The sequence below is a fragment of the Mastomys coucha genome, unplaced genomic scaffold (assembly GCF_008632895.1).
Source record: "Mastomys coucha isolate ucsf_1 unplaced genomic scaffold, UCSF_Mcou_1 pScaffold11, whole genome shotgun sequence".
NCBI classification, from domain to species: domain Eukaryota; kingdom Metazoa; phylum Chordata; class Mammalia; order Rodentia; family Muridae; genus Mastomys; species Mastomys coucha.
The window spans coordinates 33,748,648-33,768,949 of record NW_022196893.1 but is presented as its reverse complement, the minus strand read 5'-3'; the positions used below and the strand labels follow the sequence as shown (position 1 = coordinate 33,768,949).

Below are 20,302 nucleotides of genomic sequence, written 5' to 3'. Positions count from 1 at the left end.
CAACCATATTAACTGCTGAGCTATCTCTCTAGCCAACTGCGATGGTTGTCAACTGGTTTGAAAAGCAAAGCTGAGAGGCAGTGGGGAGATACCTAGCATAGGGCCCTACACATAGGATGCTGCACTTAAAAGTCTGAGAAAATTCCCAGATTGGTGGATTAGGGACTGGGTCAGTTAGAGATGAATATGCTTTATTGGACTATAGCATTTGCAAGAGGCACAGGTGCTGGGCGCTGGGCAAGGGTGGCACGGGCCATGTTCAGGGCACCCTCTCGAGTGTGGTGCCCACCAATGAAGCCACTGGCATGGACGAAGATGCAACCAGGGATCCCACTGACTTGGTCCAGGGCCTCATCCCGGAGTCCCCGCCATGGCTCAGGCAGGGGCAGCCTACATAAGAACAGATGGAGGCATGAGGAACTAAGAGAAGGGAGCAGGTGTCATGCATGGGTGGCAACCTCCAGCAATGCTGAGACAGACCTCATGGGAGGTAGGGCTGTTCTGTGGAGACTCACCGGCTTTGGAATGAGTGAGGCTCCTTTGGTACACACTGGACTCGCCACTGTCCAGCCTGGTCAGTGTAGATAACAAAGATGATGGCCACTGAGGGGGACAGCTCAGATTCTAGGTAGTATAGATGCTCCTTCCAAGGGCATCCGCCTTTTGCGAGTTCCACTATCTCCCCACTTGAGTCTACCTGAAAGGTAAGCAGAGTGTTGCTAGGTTTGGGCAGAGCTAGAGGGCCAGCTGACCAGATGGGTCAGGACTATCCCTGGCACCGAGGCCACTTCCCAGGTCTACCTTGAATCTCTGGGCTAGGGCCTCCTCTACCAAGGCCCGGGCTGGCAGCCAGCTGTGCTGGTAGAAATTTAGTCTTTGCAGAAACTCCTCTTGTACCAGGTCCATCGCCCGCCTGAACCCTGCCTGGGAAGGGTTGGAATGACAAAACATGTTGGACACTGGCCCAAGTTTTACTTCACAGGCCTTGGAAGATGAACCATTCTTACTCTGTCTTCTGAAGTTCTGTGACTCAGGCTCACCTCAGTGTCTTGGTCGGGCTGGTTCCAGGTGGGATTAAGCCGAGCAACCCGAGCACTCAGTGTAGTGGTCAGTGCATACCGAGGCTCCCCCTCTGCCCACTGAGAGATCCCATTGTCCACTGCATCCACCTCTTCCACAAAGTTCTCATACATCTAAAGCAGCAGCAAGAGAGAGGAACTTGAGGCTTAACAGCATGTAAACACACTATCTCACAACACCCTCTGTCTGACCAGATGGGAGAAGAACGCTGTCCCTCCAGCATCCAAGGCCCCAGGCAGTACGTGTGTCGAGGGTTTGCTGGCTTTTTTTCCATTAAATAAAATTTTTTTTTCCTTTGGTTTTTTGAGACAGGGTTTCTCTGTGTAGCCTTGGCTGTCCTGGAACTGCCCCCCCGCCCACACACACACTTTAAAACCAAGACCTGGAGAGATGCCTCAGCAGTTAAGAGCACTGACAGCTCTTCCGAAGGTCCTGAGTTCAAATCTCAGCAACCACATGGTGGCTCACGGCCATCTGTAATGAGATTTTTTTTTCCCCCGAGACAGGATTTCTCTGTGTAGCCATGGCTGTCCTGGCCTCGAACTCAGAAATCCACCTGCCTCTGCCTCCCAAGTGCTGGGATTAAAGGCGTGTGCCACCACCACCCAGCTCATTAAATAAATTTTTAACCAGTGTAGTGGCACACACCTTTAATCCTAGAAGTAGGCAGATCTGTGGGTTCAAGGTCAGCCTGGTTTACATAGTGAGTTCCAGGACAGCCAGAGATAACATAGTAAGTCTATTAAAAAAGAAATTAGCTGAGCAGTGGTGGCGCATGCCTTTAATCCCAGCACTTGGGAGGCAGAGGCAGGTGGATTTCTGAGTTCGAGGCCAGCCTGGTCTACAGAGTGAGTTCCAGGACAGCCAGGGCTACACAGAGAAACCCTGTCTTGAAAAAAAAAATTAATAATTTTTTTATGTGTATGAGTGTCTTGCTTGCATGCATGCCTATGTATATGTGTGGTGCCAGTGGAGGCCTGAAGAGGGCATCAGATCTCCTGGGACTGGAGTCACAGATGTTTATAAAGCATCATGTGGATGCTGGGAAAACGAATTCTGTCCACCTGTGTTCTTAACCTCTAGTCTGGCTACTAACTTGAACAAGAATTTCAGTTCCTAGATAGGCTTGTGGGAATGGATTCCTGTGCTGAGAGGGCAGAGCAGGTGGGCTGGGTAGGTTGCACAGCAAATTAGTGAGGCAGTAGTTTGTCTGACCAAATACAGTTAAGTGGGAAAGTGTTTGACAGACAGCAGAGCTGAGATGTGGGGGGCTTTGAGATGGAGCTCATAAAACATACCATATGGCAGCAGCAGCTGCAACATCTGATCCTGAAGAAATAGTGGAATAATGCCTCAGATTCTACAGCAGAGCCAGTATGAGAAGATGAGACACTGCTCTATAAAACGGGCTTCCATCAGTAAGCCCAGGGAGCACTGTAAAAGGAGTCCTCCCTGCACTGCACCTCTTGGTCTATACCAAGGAAGGCCTTGAGCTCACTTAAAACTGGCTTACTCAGCTACTTAGAAAACCCATCAGAGTGGAATTAGAAACCAACCCCACGTCTTGGCATTCTTAAAACTCTTAGCCCACTCATGTCTTCATTTGATTGTACCCCTGTGGTACAATCAAATGGGAGCAGATGTTGGAGAACTAAGCCCAACACCTGAGCTCAAGAGCCTAAGCTGCCAGCAGCATCTCAGGCTGCTGTCTCAGGCATAGGAAACTAGGTAGATCTGAGGTTTTACTAGTGAGCCTTACAGGAATAGGGTAAGTGCTGTCCTTGGTACTGCTTGGCTTGAACCTGGAGATGTCTGTTCTTTTCCACCTGAGCCTGTCAAACTCCTGTGTGATCAGATGCTCTCAACAGCCAGGATGTCAGAATCTCTGAGCCCAGTGCTTCTTCTGATATAAGCTGTTCACTTGAAAATGTCGAATAATTCTGTTTGTTTGGTCTGGTTTTTGAGTCAGGGTCTAGGTTGGCCTGGCATTATATCCTCCTCTCTAAGCCTCTCAAGTGTTGGATACAGTCTGCTCCCCACACTTGGAGCACAAGTTTTCTTGATGTATGTCAAGAAAAAGACTGGAAATACTTTTAAAGCCCTTCCCCAGAATGATGTGGTACTGTACACTTACAGTTCTAACAACATAGGCAGAACCTATCTCAAAATAACGAAGTACTAAGACCCCTTTTCCTATAAATTAAAGCCCAGTCCTCACTGCCCACTGCAGGATGCAGGCTGGAAGAACAAAGATGCCTGATGTGGAGTGACTGAAAGAGAATGCCCCCATAGACTTATATATTTGAGAAGAGTTAGGTGTAGTCTTGTTGAAGGAAGTGTGTCACCAGGAGTGAGCTTTAAGGTTTCAAAAGACCAAGCCAGGCCCAAGTGGCTGTTCTGCTGCCTGCTGATCCATATGTAGAACTTAGCAGCAGCAACTTCTTCAGCACCATGTCTGCCTGTGTGCTGCCATGCTCCCCACTATGATAGCAGATGTTTTAAACCTCTGAAAGCATGAGCCAGCCACAATTAAATGCTTTCTTTTGTAAGAGCTGCTGTGGTCATGGTGTCTCTTCACAGCAATAGGACAGTGACTAAGACTGTCCCCTACAGGCCAGTGACTGACCAGAGGCCTAGTTCAGGGCTGCAGCAGTACCACTCCTAGCCAGCTCAGTGGCTGTACAAATGGGACATCTCTGTCCTCAGGCCCCTACCTTGTCGTAGATGGTGTCTACAACGTTGTCCTCTTCGCTAGTGCCCAGCAACTGGGCCAGGAGCTTATGCCCGAAGTGCAAATAAACAAGTCCCGCACTGCTCAACTTGGTCTGCCATCGCTTCCCAGGGCACAGGGAACTCATTGTTTCTGTAAAAGTCCTGAGGAGTACAGGGAGGGGTTGAGGTAAAAGAGTTGGCCCATGAGTCTAGTCTGTATGTGCAAGTTTACACATGGAGACCTGGGTACCAGCAGATGGGGAGACGAGAAACTACTTGAGAAGATGTCAGCACTTCCTCTGGTGCCAACATAGGCCTTGGCTGAAAGCGCCTATTCCAGCATTCCCATGACAATGGTTTGATTTGTCATTGTATGTTGGGTTTTGTGTTTTGAACATTATGGAGAAAAATCAAAGATCCTGTTCTTTCAAGTTCATCTGTGGGAGCAGGACAAAGGACAGAGCAACTGTAGCTAACTGTCACTGTCTCTGGTTCCCAGGACCTGACCTACAGATTTCAAGTTCTTTATGTAAAATGGGGCAGTGTTTGCCTGTAAGCCACACACACACTCCTGTTTTTGGAGTCAGGGTTTCTCTGTGTGGTCCTGGTTGTCCTGGACATCATTCTGTAGACCAGGCTGGCCACAACCTCAAATCATTTACCTGCTTTGGTTCTCAACGCCTGGGATTCAAGGTGCAGAATAGCATACATGGCTACATTTTTTTCCTTGATGGGAATGGGTTTTATGTGATCCAGGCTCTGCTCAAGCTTGTTAACTGATGATGCCCTTTAACTCATGACAATCTTGCCTCTGCTTGGGAAGTGCTGGAATTACAGGTGTACAACATGTATCTTGCTCCTCCTGTATCTTTTAGATCATCTTTAAATTACCTATAATGCCTAACAGGTTGCAGATGTTAGGCAAGTAGGTGTTAAGAGTTTAGAGGACAAGAAAAGTCTATTCACATTCCATACAGGTGATATTTACTTATGTATTTACTTTAAAAAGAACAAAAAGAAGCCAGGCATGGTAGTGCACACTTTTAATTCCAGCGCTCGGGAGGCAGAGGCAGCCAGATCTCTGAGTTTGAGTCCAGCCTGAACTACAGAGTGAGTTCCAGGACAGCCAGGGCCACACAGAGAAACCCTGTCTCAAAAAACCAAACCAGGAGCTGGAGAGATGGCTCAGAGGTTAAGAGCACTGACTGTTCTTCCAAAGGTCCTGAGTTCAAATCCCAGCATCCACATGGTGGCTCACAACCATCTGGAATGAGATCTGACGCCCTCTTCTGGTGTCTGAAGACAGCTACAGTGTACTTACAAATAATAATAAATAAATCTTAAAAATAAACAACCAAACCAAACCAAACCAAACAACAGAAGGGAATGAATTTTCCTAAATTGGAAGGTGGAGTTGTGAGATTTTGGACGTAGGAAAAGTAAAGAAACACTTATCTTTTAGGAAAGGTGGGACACGCACCAAAGCGTGAGCATGTGTCTGAGGTTAGGGATGATGGTGCAATGGTACTATGATTATATAACATGTAACAGCCTATTTTCATGTCTGCTGCTGTGATAAAACACCTGACAAAAATCAACATCAAGGGCAAAAAAGGTTTATTGTAGGTCACATTGGACTGCAGTCTGTCACAGAAAGTAAGGTGGGAGAAACTTAGAATAGGGAGTCACAGCTCACCCAGACAAGAGCTGAGAGACAAGTACCTGCATGCTGCTAGTGCTTGGCCACCTTCCTCCACTCACACAGCCTAGGGATTAATGCCTCCCACAGTGGGCAGGGTTTACAAGGCAATCAAAGACACCCCACAAACACAACCAACCCCATCTGGATAGTCCTTCAAAAAACCAATTCACAGGTGGTGCTAGAATCTAAATTGTGTCAAGTTGATAATGATGATTAAAATTAACCACCCTGGGGATGGAGATGGCTAAAAGAGCTGACTGCTCTTGCGGAGGAGGCAGGGTCAATTCCCTGCATCCACAAGGTGTTTCACGACTTCTTTAACTCCAATTCCAGGGGATCCTGACACCTTTTTTCCTACCTCTGTGGACACCAATGCACTTGGTGCACAGAGATGAATGCAGACAAGACACCCCTACACTTAAAGTAAAATAAAAACAAAGCAAAAAGCCACCTCAGTAGATTGTCCTTGCAGTAGAGGGATCCAGCGGCCTGCGGCAAGGACAAGCGGATGGAAAACTGCCAGTGTGAAAAAATGTTATGGCAGGAGGAACTTGAGCGGGGTTCCAGGCCAAGGAGCAGACCCGAAGCAAGTTTTAATTTCCAGAGTGATAAATTGCTTGGCTTCAACGATGAGACAGTGGCCTTTGCTGTCACAAACTTGTGCTGTGGGTGGCAGGATTGGAGCACTGAAGTTAAATCAAGAAAGTCAAAACAGGCAGCGAGTTTGTGAACTCACCTCTGGTGATGATCATAACGGTGTCTCTGGGGGTTGTACTCGCCGCCCACATCCACCACGATGTCACACGAAGCCAATTTTTCAGGATCTCGTGTCCGCACAATCTCTGCGTTCTGCAGACACAGAAGGAGGAGCTGTCAGGAGGAGTCAGAGGATCTCAGGCTTCTGCAGCATCAGAGGGGACCGGGTTAGATTCGCTGGTCCATACCTGGTACTCGGGCAGGAGGCGGAGCAACGCGCAAGCCAGCGCCTCGTCGCAGTGGAAGGTGCCGTTGTGCGTCCCGATTCGGGGAGGTGCCATGAGGTTGTTGCGAGGTCTTTTAGTGGGCGGATCGGGCTCTGAGCCAAGCATGCGGTGCTGGGGTTGGAGAACTGACCGGAGCGACAACAGTGTTAAGATACCACGCAGGAAACTTCTACCCATTTAGTTCCCTCCAAGGGAAGCTCGACCCGGAAGAGGAAGTGTCAGGTACAGCTTCATTTCCGCCTGCCATCCGTCCCCACGGCAACGGAAAAAAAAAAACAAAAACCTAAGCGCTTAGTGCAAACCTTCTTGCAGGTCCTCAAACCACTGGTTGGAACCTCTAAAAAGCAGTGTGGCTAGTCCAGTTTGGGGGTTCTTAGCAAAAGTACAGACCCTGGGCACTCCCAGCTCACCACTGGCCCCTTGTTTATTTTTTAAAAAATTTATTTTCTTTTTTTTTAAAAAAGATTTATTTATTATTATATATAAGTGCACTGTAGCTGACTTCAGACACACCAGAAGAAGGCAACAGATCTCACTACAGGTGGTTGTGAGCCACCATGTGGTTGCTGGGATTTGAACTCAGGACCTTCGGAAGAGCAATCAGTGCTCTTTACCAACTGAGCCATCTCGCCAGCCCTTATTTTATTTCTTGAGTACACTGTAGCTATCTTCAGACACACCAGAGGAGGACATCAGATCCCATCACAGAGGATTGTGAGCCTCCATGTGGTTGCTGGGAATTGAACACAGGACCTTTGGAAGAGCAGCTGGTGTTCTTAACCACTGAGCTATCTCTCCAACCCCAGTCCCTTGTTTAATGCAAGAAAAGACCACCATCTGCTCAGCTGGCACATTTATTAACATTAAACACAAGACCCTCTCTTCCCAGACACTTTCCCAGCCCACTTTCCCAGGAGGCCATTGCCGGAAACAGTCCCAGGCCCCTTGAAAAATGGTCCCTCTTTGCTTCATTGCTGCAACACAGTTCTCATGCCTTGGCAGTAGCCTGCGTTGCCCCCAGGGCTGTGAGCTGCTGAATCTTCTGGCTCATCATTTCCATGACAGCTACAAGAAAAGAAGGAGCAGTCACATCCTAGTGAGAATATGGAGAACCCAAGGCTAAGGAACACTGACAGTTAAATTGTGGGGGACACAAATACACAGACTTAGAGTTTACACCATTGTCAGAGCGCTAACCACTGGGATGTAAAAATAAACACAATGTTAGCCATAACCAGAAAGACTGTCAAGTGAGGGCTGATGATATACAACACTAGAGGCCATATTCAATCCCCAACACCACTTAAAAAAATAAATCAGGAGGCTGAGCCAGGTGGATTGCCTTGACTTCAAGACCTGTACTGGCTATAGAATCTAGACTATTTTCTATTCTATACTCTATAGTACAGAATGAGGTTCTGTCTCAAAATAAAAATATGCACCCCCCCACACACAAACACATTTTAAAACCAAGACCTGGAGAGATGCCTCAGCAGTTAAGAGCACTGACTGCTCTTCCGAAGGTCCTGAGTTCAAATCTCAGCAACCACATGGTGGCTCAAGGCGCCACCACCGCCTGGCTCTGTAATGAGATCTTATGCCCACTTCTGGGGTGTCTGAAGACAGCTACAGTGTACTTACATATAATAAATAAATAAATCTTAAAAACAAACTAACAAACAAACAAAAAACACATAAAACCAAGACCTTAAAAAAAAAAGCCAGGCGGGGGGGTCTCTTTACATAGTCCTGACTGGCCTCAAACTCATAGAGATCTGACTGCTCTGCCTCCCAAATGCTGGGTAACAGGTGTGCATCAGCACGTCCCACAGAGACATGGTTTTAACCTGGAGATGTCCTCAAGTTTCATGTTACAATCTATATTCTTCCTTTATATTTGTCTGGGGTGTGGTGGACACTAGGCATGTGTGTGAAGGAGACTAAAGGAGAGCATGGGGTATCATCGTGCTTTGTCATTCTCTGCCTATCCCTTGAGACAGGGTCTTCATTGAGCCTCACCAATTCAACTAGGCTGGCCAGCCAGTGAACTCCTAGGCTCTATTTGTCTCTATTCTACCAGCACTAGGGTTAAAAGTACTTGGCCCATGTCCAACTTTTATATGGGTGCTGGAGATTTGAACTCAAGTCCTTATGGTTATGCAGCAAGCCCATTGAGCCATCTCCTAGCCAGCCCTTAGTTGTTTTTTTAAATTTTAGTATTTAGTTTATGGTGTGTGTGTGTGTGTGTGCATACCATGCTCATGCAGGAGCTACAAAAGTCGTATCTCCTGGCACTGGAGTTCTAGATGGTTGCGAGCTGCCTGTCTTCTGCAAGCACATTAAATGCTAGTAACTGCTGAACCTTTTCTCTAGTCCCTGTTTTTTGAGACATGATCTTGGTCTTTACCCTAGCCTGGCTTCCAACCTGGAATACTTGTCTTAGTCTTCCAAGTACTGAAATTACAGGTATGCCGCACCACGTGGATACAGGTGGATTACTCCTTTAAATGGATAGTATGGCACATCAATTATATATGTGCGTATGCACAAACATACGTATACATACATAAAAATCTTAAGCTAGTACCCTTACCATTGAGCTATATGTCCCCAGGCCTAATTCAACTATATCTATTTGGGGGGGACAAGAGTCTCATGCAGCTCACACTGGCCTTGAACTGGCTATGTATTAAGGATCATCACTCTGCCTCTACCTCCTAAATGATGGGATTGGAGTATGTGCCACAAATCCTGGGTGCTGCTTTCTTTTGAGACAGGGTCTTGCTATGCAGTTCTGAAATTCACAGCAACCCTCCTGCTTTAACCTCCTTAGTCTTAGGATTACGGGTGTGTACGAACCATCATGCCTCATGTAATGAGTGTCCTTACCATGGAGGTAGAAAGTGTCAGGTGTTCCCTGTGGGCTTATGAAATGGCTTAATATTTAAAAGCATTTGCCACACAACCCTGATGACAGAGTTTAATCTGTAGGACTCAGAGTGGAAGGAGAAAAACAATTTCTAAAAATCTTCTTCCAGCCTTCCCATATATACCACAGCACTTCTCTGGCTCCTGTTTGTCTGTTTTTTTCTGTATGTCTGTCTTTGTCTCTCTGTCTGTCTCTCTCTCTCTCTCTCTCTCTCTCTCACACACACACACACACACACACACACACACACACCAATAATAAATACTTCTTTACAGACAGATAAGAGCAATTTTACAAGAGGTGCCCTGAGCAGAACTTACCCTGTTTCATGGCATGCTTCTCCTGCAGTGCTGGCTGGATTTTCTCCATCTGTTTGGTAAGAAAGTCTATCTTCCTTTTGAAGAAGTCCTTGGCATCCTCAGCTGTCTGTAAGAACAGAGGTGAATGAAAGACTAAAGAGAGACCCTGTCCTACAGGACACTTCCCTTAAGTTGCAGGTACCTCTTCAGAGGACATCCACACCCTTCTCCCTGCTCACTTCCTCAGAGGACATGCACACCCTTCTCCCCACTCACCTTCTCCACGTAGTAGCCGGTTCCCACATCGATAAGTACATGCTCCACATCATGTAGCTTCCCGGGAACATACATCTGAGAGGGCAGGGTTAAGGGAAAACTGGCCCAGCATGAGGCATGGCTTTTGTCAGCTGGAGTACTAACCCCAAAATGTCCTTTTCTAAAAAGCTGCAGCCAGGAGAACCAAGTGACCAGAAGCTTTAACTTAGTGGTCACTGAAAATGGAGGGAGAAAGAATTGGTTCCTTAGGAAGACGACAGAAGCTGGACCATTTCCTTGTCCTGAGCCCACCTCTCATCTTTAAAGGAGTGCCCACATTAGTCAGTCCTTCCAGAAGGAGCAGGTCAGATGCTTAGGATTTGTTCCTATGGTTCTAGAACAGTGTGAGTGAAAAACCAGCCTCACCTCCCCTGAACCAGGAATCCTAGTAGATTATTACTAGTTCTTATTTAAATCTATTGTTTTTAGATTTGTGGTGGTTTGAATATGCTTGGCCCACAGAGTAGAACTATGAGGAGGGATACAGCTTTCCTGGAGGAAGTGTGGCACTATGGGGGTGGACATTGAGACCCTCCTCCTTGCTACCTGGAAGGGTGTCTCTTCTCCTGGCTGCCAAATGGATCAAGAAGTAGAGCTTTCCACGCCGTCTAGAGCACCACATCTCCCTGGATACTCCCATGCTTTCTGCCATGATGAGAGTGGACTAAACCTCAGAATGTGTAAACCAGCCCCAATGAAATGTTTGCCTTTATAAGAGTTGCCTTGGTCATGGTGTCTCTTCACAGCAATGAAACTGTGTGTATGACTACGCATCATATGCACGCCTGGTCCCTGCAGAAGTTGGAAAAGGTTGCTGTATCCCCTTGAATTGGAGTCGCCTACACCATGTAGATGCTTAGAATGAAAGCAGGTTCTCAGCAAGAGCAAGTGTTCTTAACTGCTGAGCCATCTTTCTAGTTTCAGATTATTACTACTTTTAAAATTACATTTATTTGTTCTATGCATGTTTTCACAAGTGTGCATGCCATGGAGCAACGGAGGTCAGAGGACAACTTCTGGGAGTTGGTTTTCTCCTTCCACCTTGTTGGTATCAGGGACTGAACTCAGGTTGTATGTGTGTTTTTACCCTCTGTGTCACCTTCCTGGCTCTATTGCTGTTACTTAAAACAGTCTTCAGCACATTGCTATCCTTAGGTTTCTCTTTCGACTGTCATTTCATGGTGGAAATGACAACAGGTCATTTTAACAGGTGGAAATAATCTACATTTCTTAGTGAAAGCAGTTTAGAGATGAGTGGCAATTAAGCTGAAATTGAAAAAAAGAGACAAGTTTCTAATTTCAATATCCTAACATTGTTTCTACAGCTTTAGCCCAACACCAGCTTTATCTCTATATTAACATTTCTAAACAACAAAGAGAAACACCACATTTCAATTCTTCACTGAACTCTGATACAAAGTACTACATGGACGCTGGTCCAAGGTTAGACAAGAGAGCTACGTAGTGTACAACTGTTTTTAAAATCATAGGGTGACTAACCAAAACTCTCTCCGCTTTGGGGAAAGACGTGGAAAAATGTAAGGTAGCATTTCCCATGGAAAGGATACAGAACTCGTCAGTGGGACCAGTAATTCTTTTCCTGTGAAAGTAATGAAGACAAACAGCTGGGGAAGGCTAGCCGCTCCCACGTGAAGACGTTAAGGGACGCTCCCAACAGGGCTCAGTGTCCACAGACAGTGAAAAGAACACAGCAACTGAGGAATGTCTTGTACATTTTAGTTTTCTGTAGGCAAACTAAATGCGGGGTCTCCTGTGGCTATACACACTCTACGTAACGGATAGTTTTCTCTAACGAAACACTGGACTAGGAAAAAGCGACCGAGAAGCCGGCATCCCCAGGTGCCCTCACCCGCCTAGCCCATACCCTCGTTGCTCTTGTTCAGCACATTCAGACAGTCCTTGGCTTCCACATACTTGGTCTGTACCACCTTGAGCTGAGCAATGGACGTGGACAAAAACTCCACTTCCTACAGAAGCCGGGAAGAAAAGGGTCAGCTTAAGAACGGAGAAAGCGAGGCTCGGGCAGAGGGGGCGGGACCTGGGACCGGATAGGGGTTTCCCTGGGAAAGGAAGCCTCCCCCACCGGGAGGGCACGCGGTTGGAGGATGTGAAACGCAAGGAAGGTGCTGGGACAGGTCCTCACCTGGTCCAGCTGGTTCTTGAGCATTTCCAGTTGTGGCAGATTCAGCTCCGTGATGTTAATCGACTGCGCCATGTTGGGAAGGAGGCCTGGCGAAGAGGAAGCTGCCTAGGCGAGTGACGCTCTAGCCACCCTCTGCGTTATCTCCGTGGTGCCGCCAGGGGATACGCTCTGCGCCCATAGTCTCTATGACCCTGCGTTTCGGACACGCTATACGGATCTCAAGCTTAATTGGAGAACACAAGTTTTTCTTTTTTTGCAGAGTACACTAAAGCTAGCACGATTACTTAGCAAACACGGCTAACACGGCTAGGGCCCTCAAGGAACTCGAAACTCTTGACTCACAACACAACCACAGATTGTAAAGCGGTAAACGCTACTGCGCCTTGTTGGGACAGGCACATGACAGGCCAGCGGGAGCCTCTGTTCTGACAGTACCACTAATGTGCTTTAAAGGATAAAGTTGAAGTGCCCAAAAGGAGCAACTGTTAACCAACTACATTTATTTTTTGTGTGTGTGTGTCTATATATGCAGGCAAACCAAACTTAGGTCCCCTGAAAGAGCAGCCCAGTGCTCTTAAACGGCTAAGCATCTGTCTGGTCCCACCATAATTGTTACTCTATGTTGGATATAAAAGGGTATGTGTGCTTCCCAGCAACTTTTAATAGTTTAGTTGGAGTGAAAAGCCATATGTGAGTAGCAACCCCCCATTGAACCTGCTGCTGCCATTGTTAAAGTGTATGTAGCAGCCTTAGTGGGAAGAGCAGTGGTTTCTAAAATCATCCAGGAGACAATGACAACGGAGGAATTGAAAACATCAGCAAAGCCCTATCACTGCCTTCCTTTTCTCCAATGTGAACACTTTGCTTTTTTTTTTTTTTTAACTGACAGGGTATTATTTTGGCACTGGCTAGCCTGAAACTCAACAGTAAAGACTTAGCTAGCCTGAAGCTCATAGGAATCTGATTCCCTCTCACTCTCTCAACATTTTGTTTTTGGAGCTAGGGTTTCTCTATGTAGCTCTGGCTGTTCTAGAACTTGCTAAGCAGACCAGACTGGCCTCTGCCTCCCAATGGCTGGGATTAAAAGAAGACACCACAGGACCACTTTCAGTATTCAGGACTAAGCCGGAGCCCCACCAAGCTCTGTCCTGTGGTTTAGTCTTTCTTCCCAAAGCTCTCAAACTATGAACCCCACGGAGCACCTCTAATTTGCTTACATTCACAGGGCAGGAGTGAGAGGAGGGGCTTTGAACTCTCACAAACTGAGGCTTGGTATATCTTTATTAAGATCACATTAAAGAAAATATTTCATACAAAACACCAGGGGAAAATCAGTTTAAAAATTCTAAATAGTCAAAACCAAGTTTGGAGGTAGATCAGCTTCTACCACAGATAAGACAGCTTCAGGGTGTTTGTAGAGAAACAGGTAGGCCGTAGGCTACAGGGGCAGCACCAATAAGATACTTGAGTCGAGGGGCCTGGCGGGCTTGGCTGGCATAGTAGAGAAGGGGAGCCCCTGGGCCTGCTCCCAGCCAGCCCTGCAGCAAAGCCTCTGTGTAACGGTCAATGTCACGGTCAGTCACATCCCAGAGATTACCTAGAAACAAGGGGCTTGGGAGAAAGAATGAAGAAATACAAAGTAAGGACTCTGTAACAACAAACACTGGGAAGCATTGTTAGTGGTCAATGAGTAAAGAGGCTTGAACAAAGAGGAGCTCCCTTGGCTCAGAGTTGCAGGAGAGCCTGAGAGGGGAAGAACACAGAATATGTGAGAAATTGAGGGTTCAGACCTGGGAAAGAACCTGAGGACAGGGGCCCAGAGTTTTAGTCTCATCCTTTGGCCTTACCAGCCAGCCATGATGTACTTGAGCACGATGCCAGCTCCCTCCAGGTTTCCATGCACTGCGAGGGCTGCACTGCTACAGCCAAACAGTAGGGCCACTGCCCGGCAGCTCAGACGCAGGACAGCCTGCCCATCCAGAAAGCGGGCACCGGCTCCGTGCCCTGCATAGCTAAGGCAAAAGCAATGAGATAGCACTGAGTACCTGCTTCCAGAGGCTCTAAAATGCCCACTCAGCCATAAAGAACGGCCCCTCCCAACTCCCCTGCCCCAAACACTCACATATATAAGTCGCGCTCTGTCAGAGCTGCCTGCACCTGCTCAAGCCTTGGCACTTCCCCAATCACTCCTTTCCATCCGGATTCACTGCAGGAAGAAGCTGGTAAGTCAGTACATAGCAGACAACCATGTAGCACAGAGTACGGAACAGCGGGAGCAAGCAGACAGAAATGGGATATAGCCACTGATTCTGGAGCAAAAGCACTCATATATCACCCCTGCGTGGTGCCTCTACCCTTCCCCTCCCTACGTTATGCCTTCATCACCTGACCTGCTAAAACTGGCTCGAAATCTCTCCTCTGTGCTTGACAGGTTACTGTGAGGGTTTAGCACATAGAAGGTATTCCGTGGATCAACACCTTGGCTCAGCACTGATGAGGCCCCAGCCTGAGAGGCAAGCACTGATATTAGGTTCTTGGTCAGTCCAGGAGTCCAGGAAGCCCAGCCCCAGCAAACTCTAAGCCCCTTCCATAACCGACCCATAGTTCCTCCCCTCCTATCTCCCCAGGGTGCTAGCCTTCTTTCCTTAGGCTTTACCCAACAGCCACGTCCTGTTCCCTACCTCTTTAGTGATTGTGTAGCTGAGCAGGAAGCGGAAGGAGGGCAGCCGGGTGACCGGCAGTGCTCGAAGGCTGGGCATGCTTTCCCATGGCAGCTTTTGCAGGTCCTGGAAAAAAAGCATTCCACGGTCACTGTCAACAGCCACACGAACTCTCAAATGTCTGAAGGGCCTCATTACCCTCTGTTCATTACACTGTTCAGTGCCCTAGCTCTTTACCTTGTCTAACACCAATACAAGATGTTGACTTTGAGGGGCTGCCTGGCTCTGTACCCGTCCTACTGCCTTGCTCAGGAGCACTCTGGCTCGATCGGGCTGGGCTGGGCACAGCCCACATGCCAAGGCCTGAACATCCTGGCTGGTGAGGATTCTGGCCGAACTAAGAATGACCTACAGGAGAATAGTGGTTAGTGAGTGGTATGGGTGCCATACTCCACTATGGCTGGCGGAACAGAACTATTTTCCCCTTCATTTCCTGAACTCACTTTTAGGAGAGTGGAGTCAGGATATTCCCAGCCACAATCCTGCAGCAACTCTTGTAGTTGGGAGGCCTCCCGGGCAAGGCCAGGGTCGGTGCTGCACGGCAGCAGCAGCGCCCTCCAGCAGCCCAGCACGTGCTCCTCTAGGGAGGTGATGAGTTCCTAGGGCAGGACCGAGCTTTCAGTTAGACAGAACATATGTTTTAGAAATCAGGGAATTCAATTAGTCTTAGATGTCTATAACGCCTTTTTCTTTTCTGAGACACTCAAAGGTTGAAGATGTCACTATGTTGTTGACAAATATGAACAGCGGACAACAGGTATACATCTTTCAGTCTGTTTGTTTTCTTCCTTTTCTTTTTTTGAGATAGGGTCTCCCTACGTAGCTCTGGGTATCCTAGAACTCACTATATACACCAAGCTAGCCTCAAGCCACAGAGCTCCTAGGACTAAGAGTTTGACACACCCAGTCTTTTCTTTTGAGGGAGGACCTCAGGCTGCAGCCCAGCCTCACCTTGACCTGGCAGCAACCCTCCTTTCTCAGCTCCCAGGGCTGGGACTACAGGCTTGTGTCACTGCACTCATGGATCTTTGGTATTTATATGTTGAAATATAATTTCCTATTTCCCAGGCTAGCTTCAAATTCCCTATGTAGCCAAAAATCATTTTGAAGCTGGGCGGGCATGGTGCCACATGCCTTTAACCCTAGGGGAGGCAGAGGCAGGCAGATCTCTAAGTTCAAGGCCAGCCTGGTTTACGGAGTGAGTTCAGGACAGCAAGTACTACACAAAGAAACCCTGTCTTAAAACAAACAAAAACAAAACCAAGATTCGGAATTTCTGGTCCTCCTGTTGCCATTTCCTGAGTGTTAAGATTACTAGCAGGTATAACCACACACGATTTTTTGCTGTTCTGGGGATCAAACTAAACACAGGGGTTCCAACATTCTAAGCTAATACTCTTCCAACTAAGCTATATTCCAGCCTTGTCATTCATTGAGGAGGAGGGAGGAGGGAGGGGGTAGAGGGTAGGGAAGAAGCAAAGAAACCCAGGCTGGCCTCAAACTTGCTATGTAGCTAATGATGACCCCAAGTCCTGTCATCCTGCCTCTGTCTGTCTCCCAAGTGGGAGGATTAAAGCCAAGGGCTACCATACATCAGAGTATCTTTAAAGATACTCTGTGTAACGGATACCTCCTTTTAAGTCTGGAGCTAATTCTCCCCCCCCCCCCCCCCCCCCCCCCCCCCCCCGGGATGGGGTTTCTCTGTGAAGCCTTGGCTGTCCTGGAACTCACTCTGTAGACCAGGCTGGCCTTGAACTCAGAAATACACCTGCCTTTGCCTCCCAAGCACTGGAATTAAAGGCGTACACCACCACCGCCCGGCCCCTGGAGCTCTTTTTTAAAAGTCCCCTTCATATGACATAACTTGTTTCATTTACTTTGTATTTGGAGACAAGGTCTTACTTTGTGGCCTGGAAATCACGATAAACCAGGCTGTCTTGGAACCAGGCTGAGATAATCCTCTTGCCCCAGCCTCAAGAGTACTGGTATTACTGACATAAGCAACCATGCCCAGACCATAACTGGTATCTAACAAAGAAAGGACCTGAAGTAGCTCAACACTGACCTAGACCTCGGTTCGGAAGGTACTGCCCCCTACCCTCTAAGCCTTTCTGTGACAGGACTCAGCCTCTCACCCGGGAGCACACACCTCCATCCTTTGGTCTAGTGCCAGCCGGCCCGTCCACCACACTCGTTTCTCAGTACAGCTGCTGTTTTCTTTCTGCTCCTTTTGGATGGCATCAAACTCTTTCAGTACTGCGCTTAGTGGGAACTATGGGAGAAGATTTTGTGAGGTTCATCTTCCCCGGTGATCCTTACCTTTCCATCCCTTACCCATACATAGAATCTGGAACACTAGTCCTTGGTACAGAAACCCTACCTTATTTTGGCCAGTGGGGATCTTCACAGTAATTGGGGGGTTGTCCTTTTCGAGGCGGGTCAGTAAGAGAGTGTTGCTCAAGGTTCCAGGCTGGAGGGTGGCCAGGGCCAACACACAGACAGTCACCCCTAACATACAGAGAAGATACACCCAGAATCATGTAAACTTTCAGGAGGTACTTATAGCCTTGTCTTCTATAGTGTGCCTCGAGACATCTTCAAGAAGTCTTTCCTAGTCAATGGAGTTCCAGCTAAACTCTTTCTGTTAAAGCTCCCTATGAACAGGCAATCAGTACATCTGTGTGTCCCTCTCAGCAATTAACAAAGGTTTCCAGTAACACCAAGCCGTGCAGTGGTGGCGCATGCCTTTAAACCCAGCACTTGGGAGGCAGAGGCAGGCGGATTTCTGAGATCTAGGCCAGCCTGGTCTACAGAGTGAGTTCCAGGACAGCCAGGGCTACACAGAGAAACCCTGTCTTGAAAAAAACAAGAAACAAAAAAGAAAAGAAAAGAAAAAAAGAAAGAAAAAAACAAGAAACAAACAAAAAAAGTTATATAAAAAAAATGCTCACACCATCACTTTTCACACCAGAGAGTCTGGACATTTCACCACACACTGAAGAAAGAACAGTTCTGAACCGAGAGTACGTCTGGTGTGAGAAACAAATGTTAATATTGAAAAAGGCATGACTAACTGAGAGGTGGTGGTACACGCCTAAAATCTCAGCAGCACCCAGAAAGTAGGCTACACACAAAGATCAGCCTCAGAAGAAAGGAAAAGCTATGACAAAGAGCACAAGTCTAGGTAAACTAAGCAGTATCTTAAGCTCATGACTCAGTCCTTCAACCAAGTGCATAAGACAGGAGACATAGGCAGACACAGATACCATACCACTGGGGATCAGAGCCAGGCGCTCCTGGAAACTGTCCTTCTCTGGCTGGGGGAAGGAGCCAGATCCCAAAGCCCTGAAGGAAAAGAGGCGCTGGATACGAGCCAGGGGAACACCTCCAGGCCTCTCCTTCAAGTCCAGCCCCTGCAGATGCTCTGCTAGTTCAGGTGAGTCTTGCTGCTTCTGGGCCTTGCTGTAGGCAACACAAGAATGAGGCTGGCTCCTTGCAGGCAGTTTACCCATTTTACCCCTGACAGACAGCAAACCCTCACCTGAGCAGGCGGTGCAAGTGGGTGAGCAGCTGGTGACGGCAGGTGATGGAGACAGACTCAGCAACAAGGAACGCAGTGGCATAGGGATCCCGGTCGCCCAGACACAAGGCCAAAAATCGGCAGAGGTGAGCATAGAGCCCACTTGGAGGGCAGTGACTAACACCACGGAAAGCAATGCTCAATGAATCAGAGATAGAATCCAGGGAAGAAAGATCTACAAAAAAGTCAGGATTATTGCTAAAGATGAGCACCCTGCTTCTTAATTAAAAGGAACTTCCAAGGGTCCCAATCCCCCCTCCCATAGAGAAGAGCAGCTACCACTTACAAGGGAGTGCCAAGATTGCTCCTAATAGGACCTCACTGCACCCTAGCCTCCCCAAAGACCCTTTGTACTAAAAAGATCACAAAAGCTCAGACAGACTAAGTCTCTTACACAAAATGCAGAATCCAACCAGGCTTAGAGAGACTGCTGGACATGGACAGTTTGGGAGATACAGGGATTGCTTAGCCTGTAATCCCAGCACTTTCAGACACTGAGGATCAATATTACCAAATTCCGGGCCAGCTGGGATCACGGTGACATCGTGCCTCAAAAATTAGAGGATATTATGCATATTTATTTTACATACATAAAATAAACAAATCTTTTTTAAAAAAAATATTTATTTTTATTTATATGAGTACACTGTAGCTGTCTTCAGACACACCAAAAGATGGCATCGGACCCCATTACAGATGGTTGTAAGCCACCATGTGGTTGCTGGGATTTGAACTCAGGACCTCTAGAAGAACAGTCACTCCAGCCCAAATAAATAAATAAATCTTTTAAAAAAAAAAATTTAGCCAGGTAGTGGTGGCGCACGCCTTTAATCCTAGCACTTGGGAGGCAGCGGCAGGAGGATTTCTGAGTTCGAGGCCAGCCTGGTCTACAGAGTGAGGACAGCCAGGGCTATACAGAGAAACCCTTTCTCGAAAAACAAAAACAAAAATATTAAAAAAAAAAAAAAAAAGGCCCAGTATACAGTATAATTTTACCATTTGTTCGCTACCTAACAAGCCTTGGCTACACAGAAAATTCCAGACCAGCAGAGGCTACATTATAACTTGTCTCAAAAAATAAAATCTTTTTTTTAGAAGCTGAGCCTTTTGTAGTATATGTGATAGTACATGCATGTGAGAGGCTGAGGCAGGAGGATTAGGAGTTCAAGGCCTGCCTGAGCTACATAAGATTCCATCTCAAAAGCAAACCAAGGATCCTCAACCAGACCGTGACTCCCAAAGGCACCCTCTGGCTTTCACAGGTAGGTATGCAAATGCCACTTTCCCAAATAAGTGAAAAGCTAAGCCTTTAATCCCAGTACTGGGAGAGCAAAGGAAAGCAGTTTGAAGACAGCCTGGTCTACTTAATAAATTCTAGGCCCACACATTCAGACAGGCTGGGGAGATGGTTCAGTTGTTATCATGTCTGTTGTGCAAGCACGCAGAGCTGTGTTTGGACAATCAGAACCACACAAGAACCAGCCAGGCACAGAAGCGTATACCTATAACCCCAGCACTAAGGAGGCAGAAAATAGTGGAGCCCCAGGGCTTGCTGCAGCCACTCCATCAGAAGCCACTCCATGTCTACCTCTGGCCTCTACACACGTGCACACAAATGACACAAGTGTAGCCACACACACACACACACACACACACACACACACACTGAATGTGTGTGAACAGACACACACACACATACATAGAAGGAGCTGGATGTGATGATGCATACCTGTAATCCTAGAAGCCATCCTGGGCTACATGAGATTATATGTCAAGTTCTTTAAAAATGTGGCTCCCAAAAAGGATAGATAAAAGAGA

At 47.3% G+C, this 20,302-nt stretch overlaps 3 protein-coding genes across 4 annotated transcripts in view; all 3 read right to left on the bottom strand.

Moving 5' to 3' along the window:
- Positions 1–170: 170 nt before the first annotated feature.
- Positions 171–6,705, bottom strand: CUNH12orf10 (chromosome unknown C12orf10 homolog). Of its 2 annotated transcripts, none has more exons than XM_031356822.1 (7): positions 6,439–6,705; positions 6,231–6,364; positions 3,795–3,954; positions 1,041–1,193; positions 802–924; positions 516–697; positions 171–390 (listed from the first exon to the last, which is right to left on the bottom strand). In XM_031356822.1, exons 1-7 carry the CDS (start codon positions 6,652–6,654, stop codon positions 192–194), a joined length of 1,167 nt encoding a protein of 388 aa, XP_031212682.1. In that variant the 5' UTR covers positions 6,655–6,705; the 3' UTR covers positions 171–191. The 2 variants fall into 2 exon arrangements, with proteins under 2 accessions (XP_031212682.1, XP_031212688.1); XM_031356828.1 differs by having other exon boundaries at positions 6,231–6,343; positions 6,439–6,704.
- Positions 6,706–7,315: 610 nt separating this feature from the next.
- Pfdn5 (prefoldin subunit 5) lies at positions 7,316–12,324 on the bottom strand. The gene is made up of 6 exons (XM_031356806.1): positions 12,185–12,324; positions 11,906–12,008; positions 11,589–11,620; positions 9,982–10,056; positions 9,727–9,832; positions 7,316–7,542 (listed from the first exon to the last, which is right to left on the bottom strand). Exons 1-6 carry the CDS (start codon positions 12,254–12,256, stop codon positions 7,466–7,468), a joined length of 465 nt encoding a protein of 154 aa, XP_031212666.1. The 5' UTR covers positions 12,257–12,324; the 3' UTR covers positions 7,316–7,465.
- Positions 12,325–13,447: 1,123 nt separating this feature from the next.
- Positions 13,448–20,302, bottom strand: part of Espl1 (extra spindle pole bodies like 1, separase) — a 28,643-nt gene continuing 21,788 nt past the window's right edge. The window contains exons 21-31 of the mRNA XM_031356798.1: positions 18,446–18,659; positions 18,176–18,366; positions 17,285–17,412; positions 17,054–17,176; positions 15,348–15,503; positions 15,082–15,252; positions 14,866–14,970; positions 14,575–14,690; positions 14,307–14,390; positions 14,032–14,196; positions 13,448–13,795 (exon numbers count right to left, since the gene is read on the bottom strand). Coding sequence (XP_031212658.1) covers positions 13,588–13,795; positions 14,032–14,196; positions 14,307–14,390; positions 14,575–14,690; positions 14,866–14,970; positions 15,082–15,252; positions 15,348–15,503; positions 17,054–17,176; positions 17,285–17,412; positions 18,176–18,366; positions 18,446–18,659 — 1,661 coding nt within the window. The 3' untranslated portion in view covers positions 13,448–13,587. The remainder of the gene's footprint in view (positions 13,796–14,031; positions 14,197–14,306; positions 14,391–14,574; positions 14,691–14,865; positions 14,971–15,081; positions 15,253–15,347; positions 15,504–17,053; positions 17,177–17,284; positions 17,413–18,175; positions 18,367–18,445; positions 18,660–20,302) is intronic.

What these genes read in the sequence shown, in the direction of transcription:
- CUNH12orf10 (XM_031356822.1), bottom strand. Translation starts at nt 6,654, where the DNA reads ATGGGTAGAAGTTTCCTGCGTGGTATCTTAACACTGTTGTCGCTCCGG. An exon ending in TAGACACCATCTACGACAAG is followed by an intron (nt 1,194 to 3,794) that starts GTAGGGGCCTGA and finishes CTGCTGCTTTAG; the next exon opens with ATGTATGAGAACTTTGTGGA. An exon ending in CCCTAGCCCAGAGATTCAAG is followed by an intron (nt 698 to 801) that starts GTAGACCTGGGA and finishes CTTACCTTTCAG; the next exon opens with GTAGACTCAAGTGGGGAGAT.
- Pfdn5 (XM_031356806.1), bottom strand. Translation starts at nt 12,256, where the DNA reads ATGGCGCAGTCGATTAACATCACGGAGCTGAATCTGCCACAACTGGAA. An exon ending in TCAAGAACCAGCTGGACCAG is followed by an intron (nt 12,009 to 12,184) that starts GTGAGGACCTGT and finishes CGGCTTCTGTAG; the next exon opens with GAAGTGGAGTTTTTGTCCAC. An exon ending in CCGGCTACTACGTGGAGAAG is followed by an intron (nt 9,833 to 9,981) that starts GTGAGTGGGGAG and finishes CTGTTCTTACAG; the next exon opens with ACAGCTGAGGATGCCAAGGA.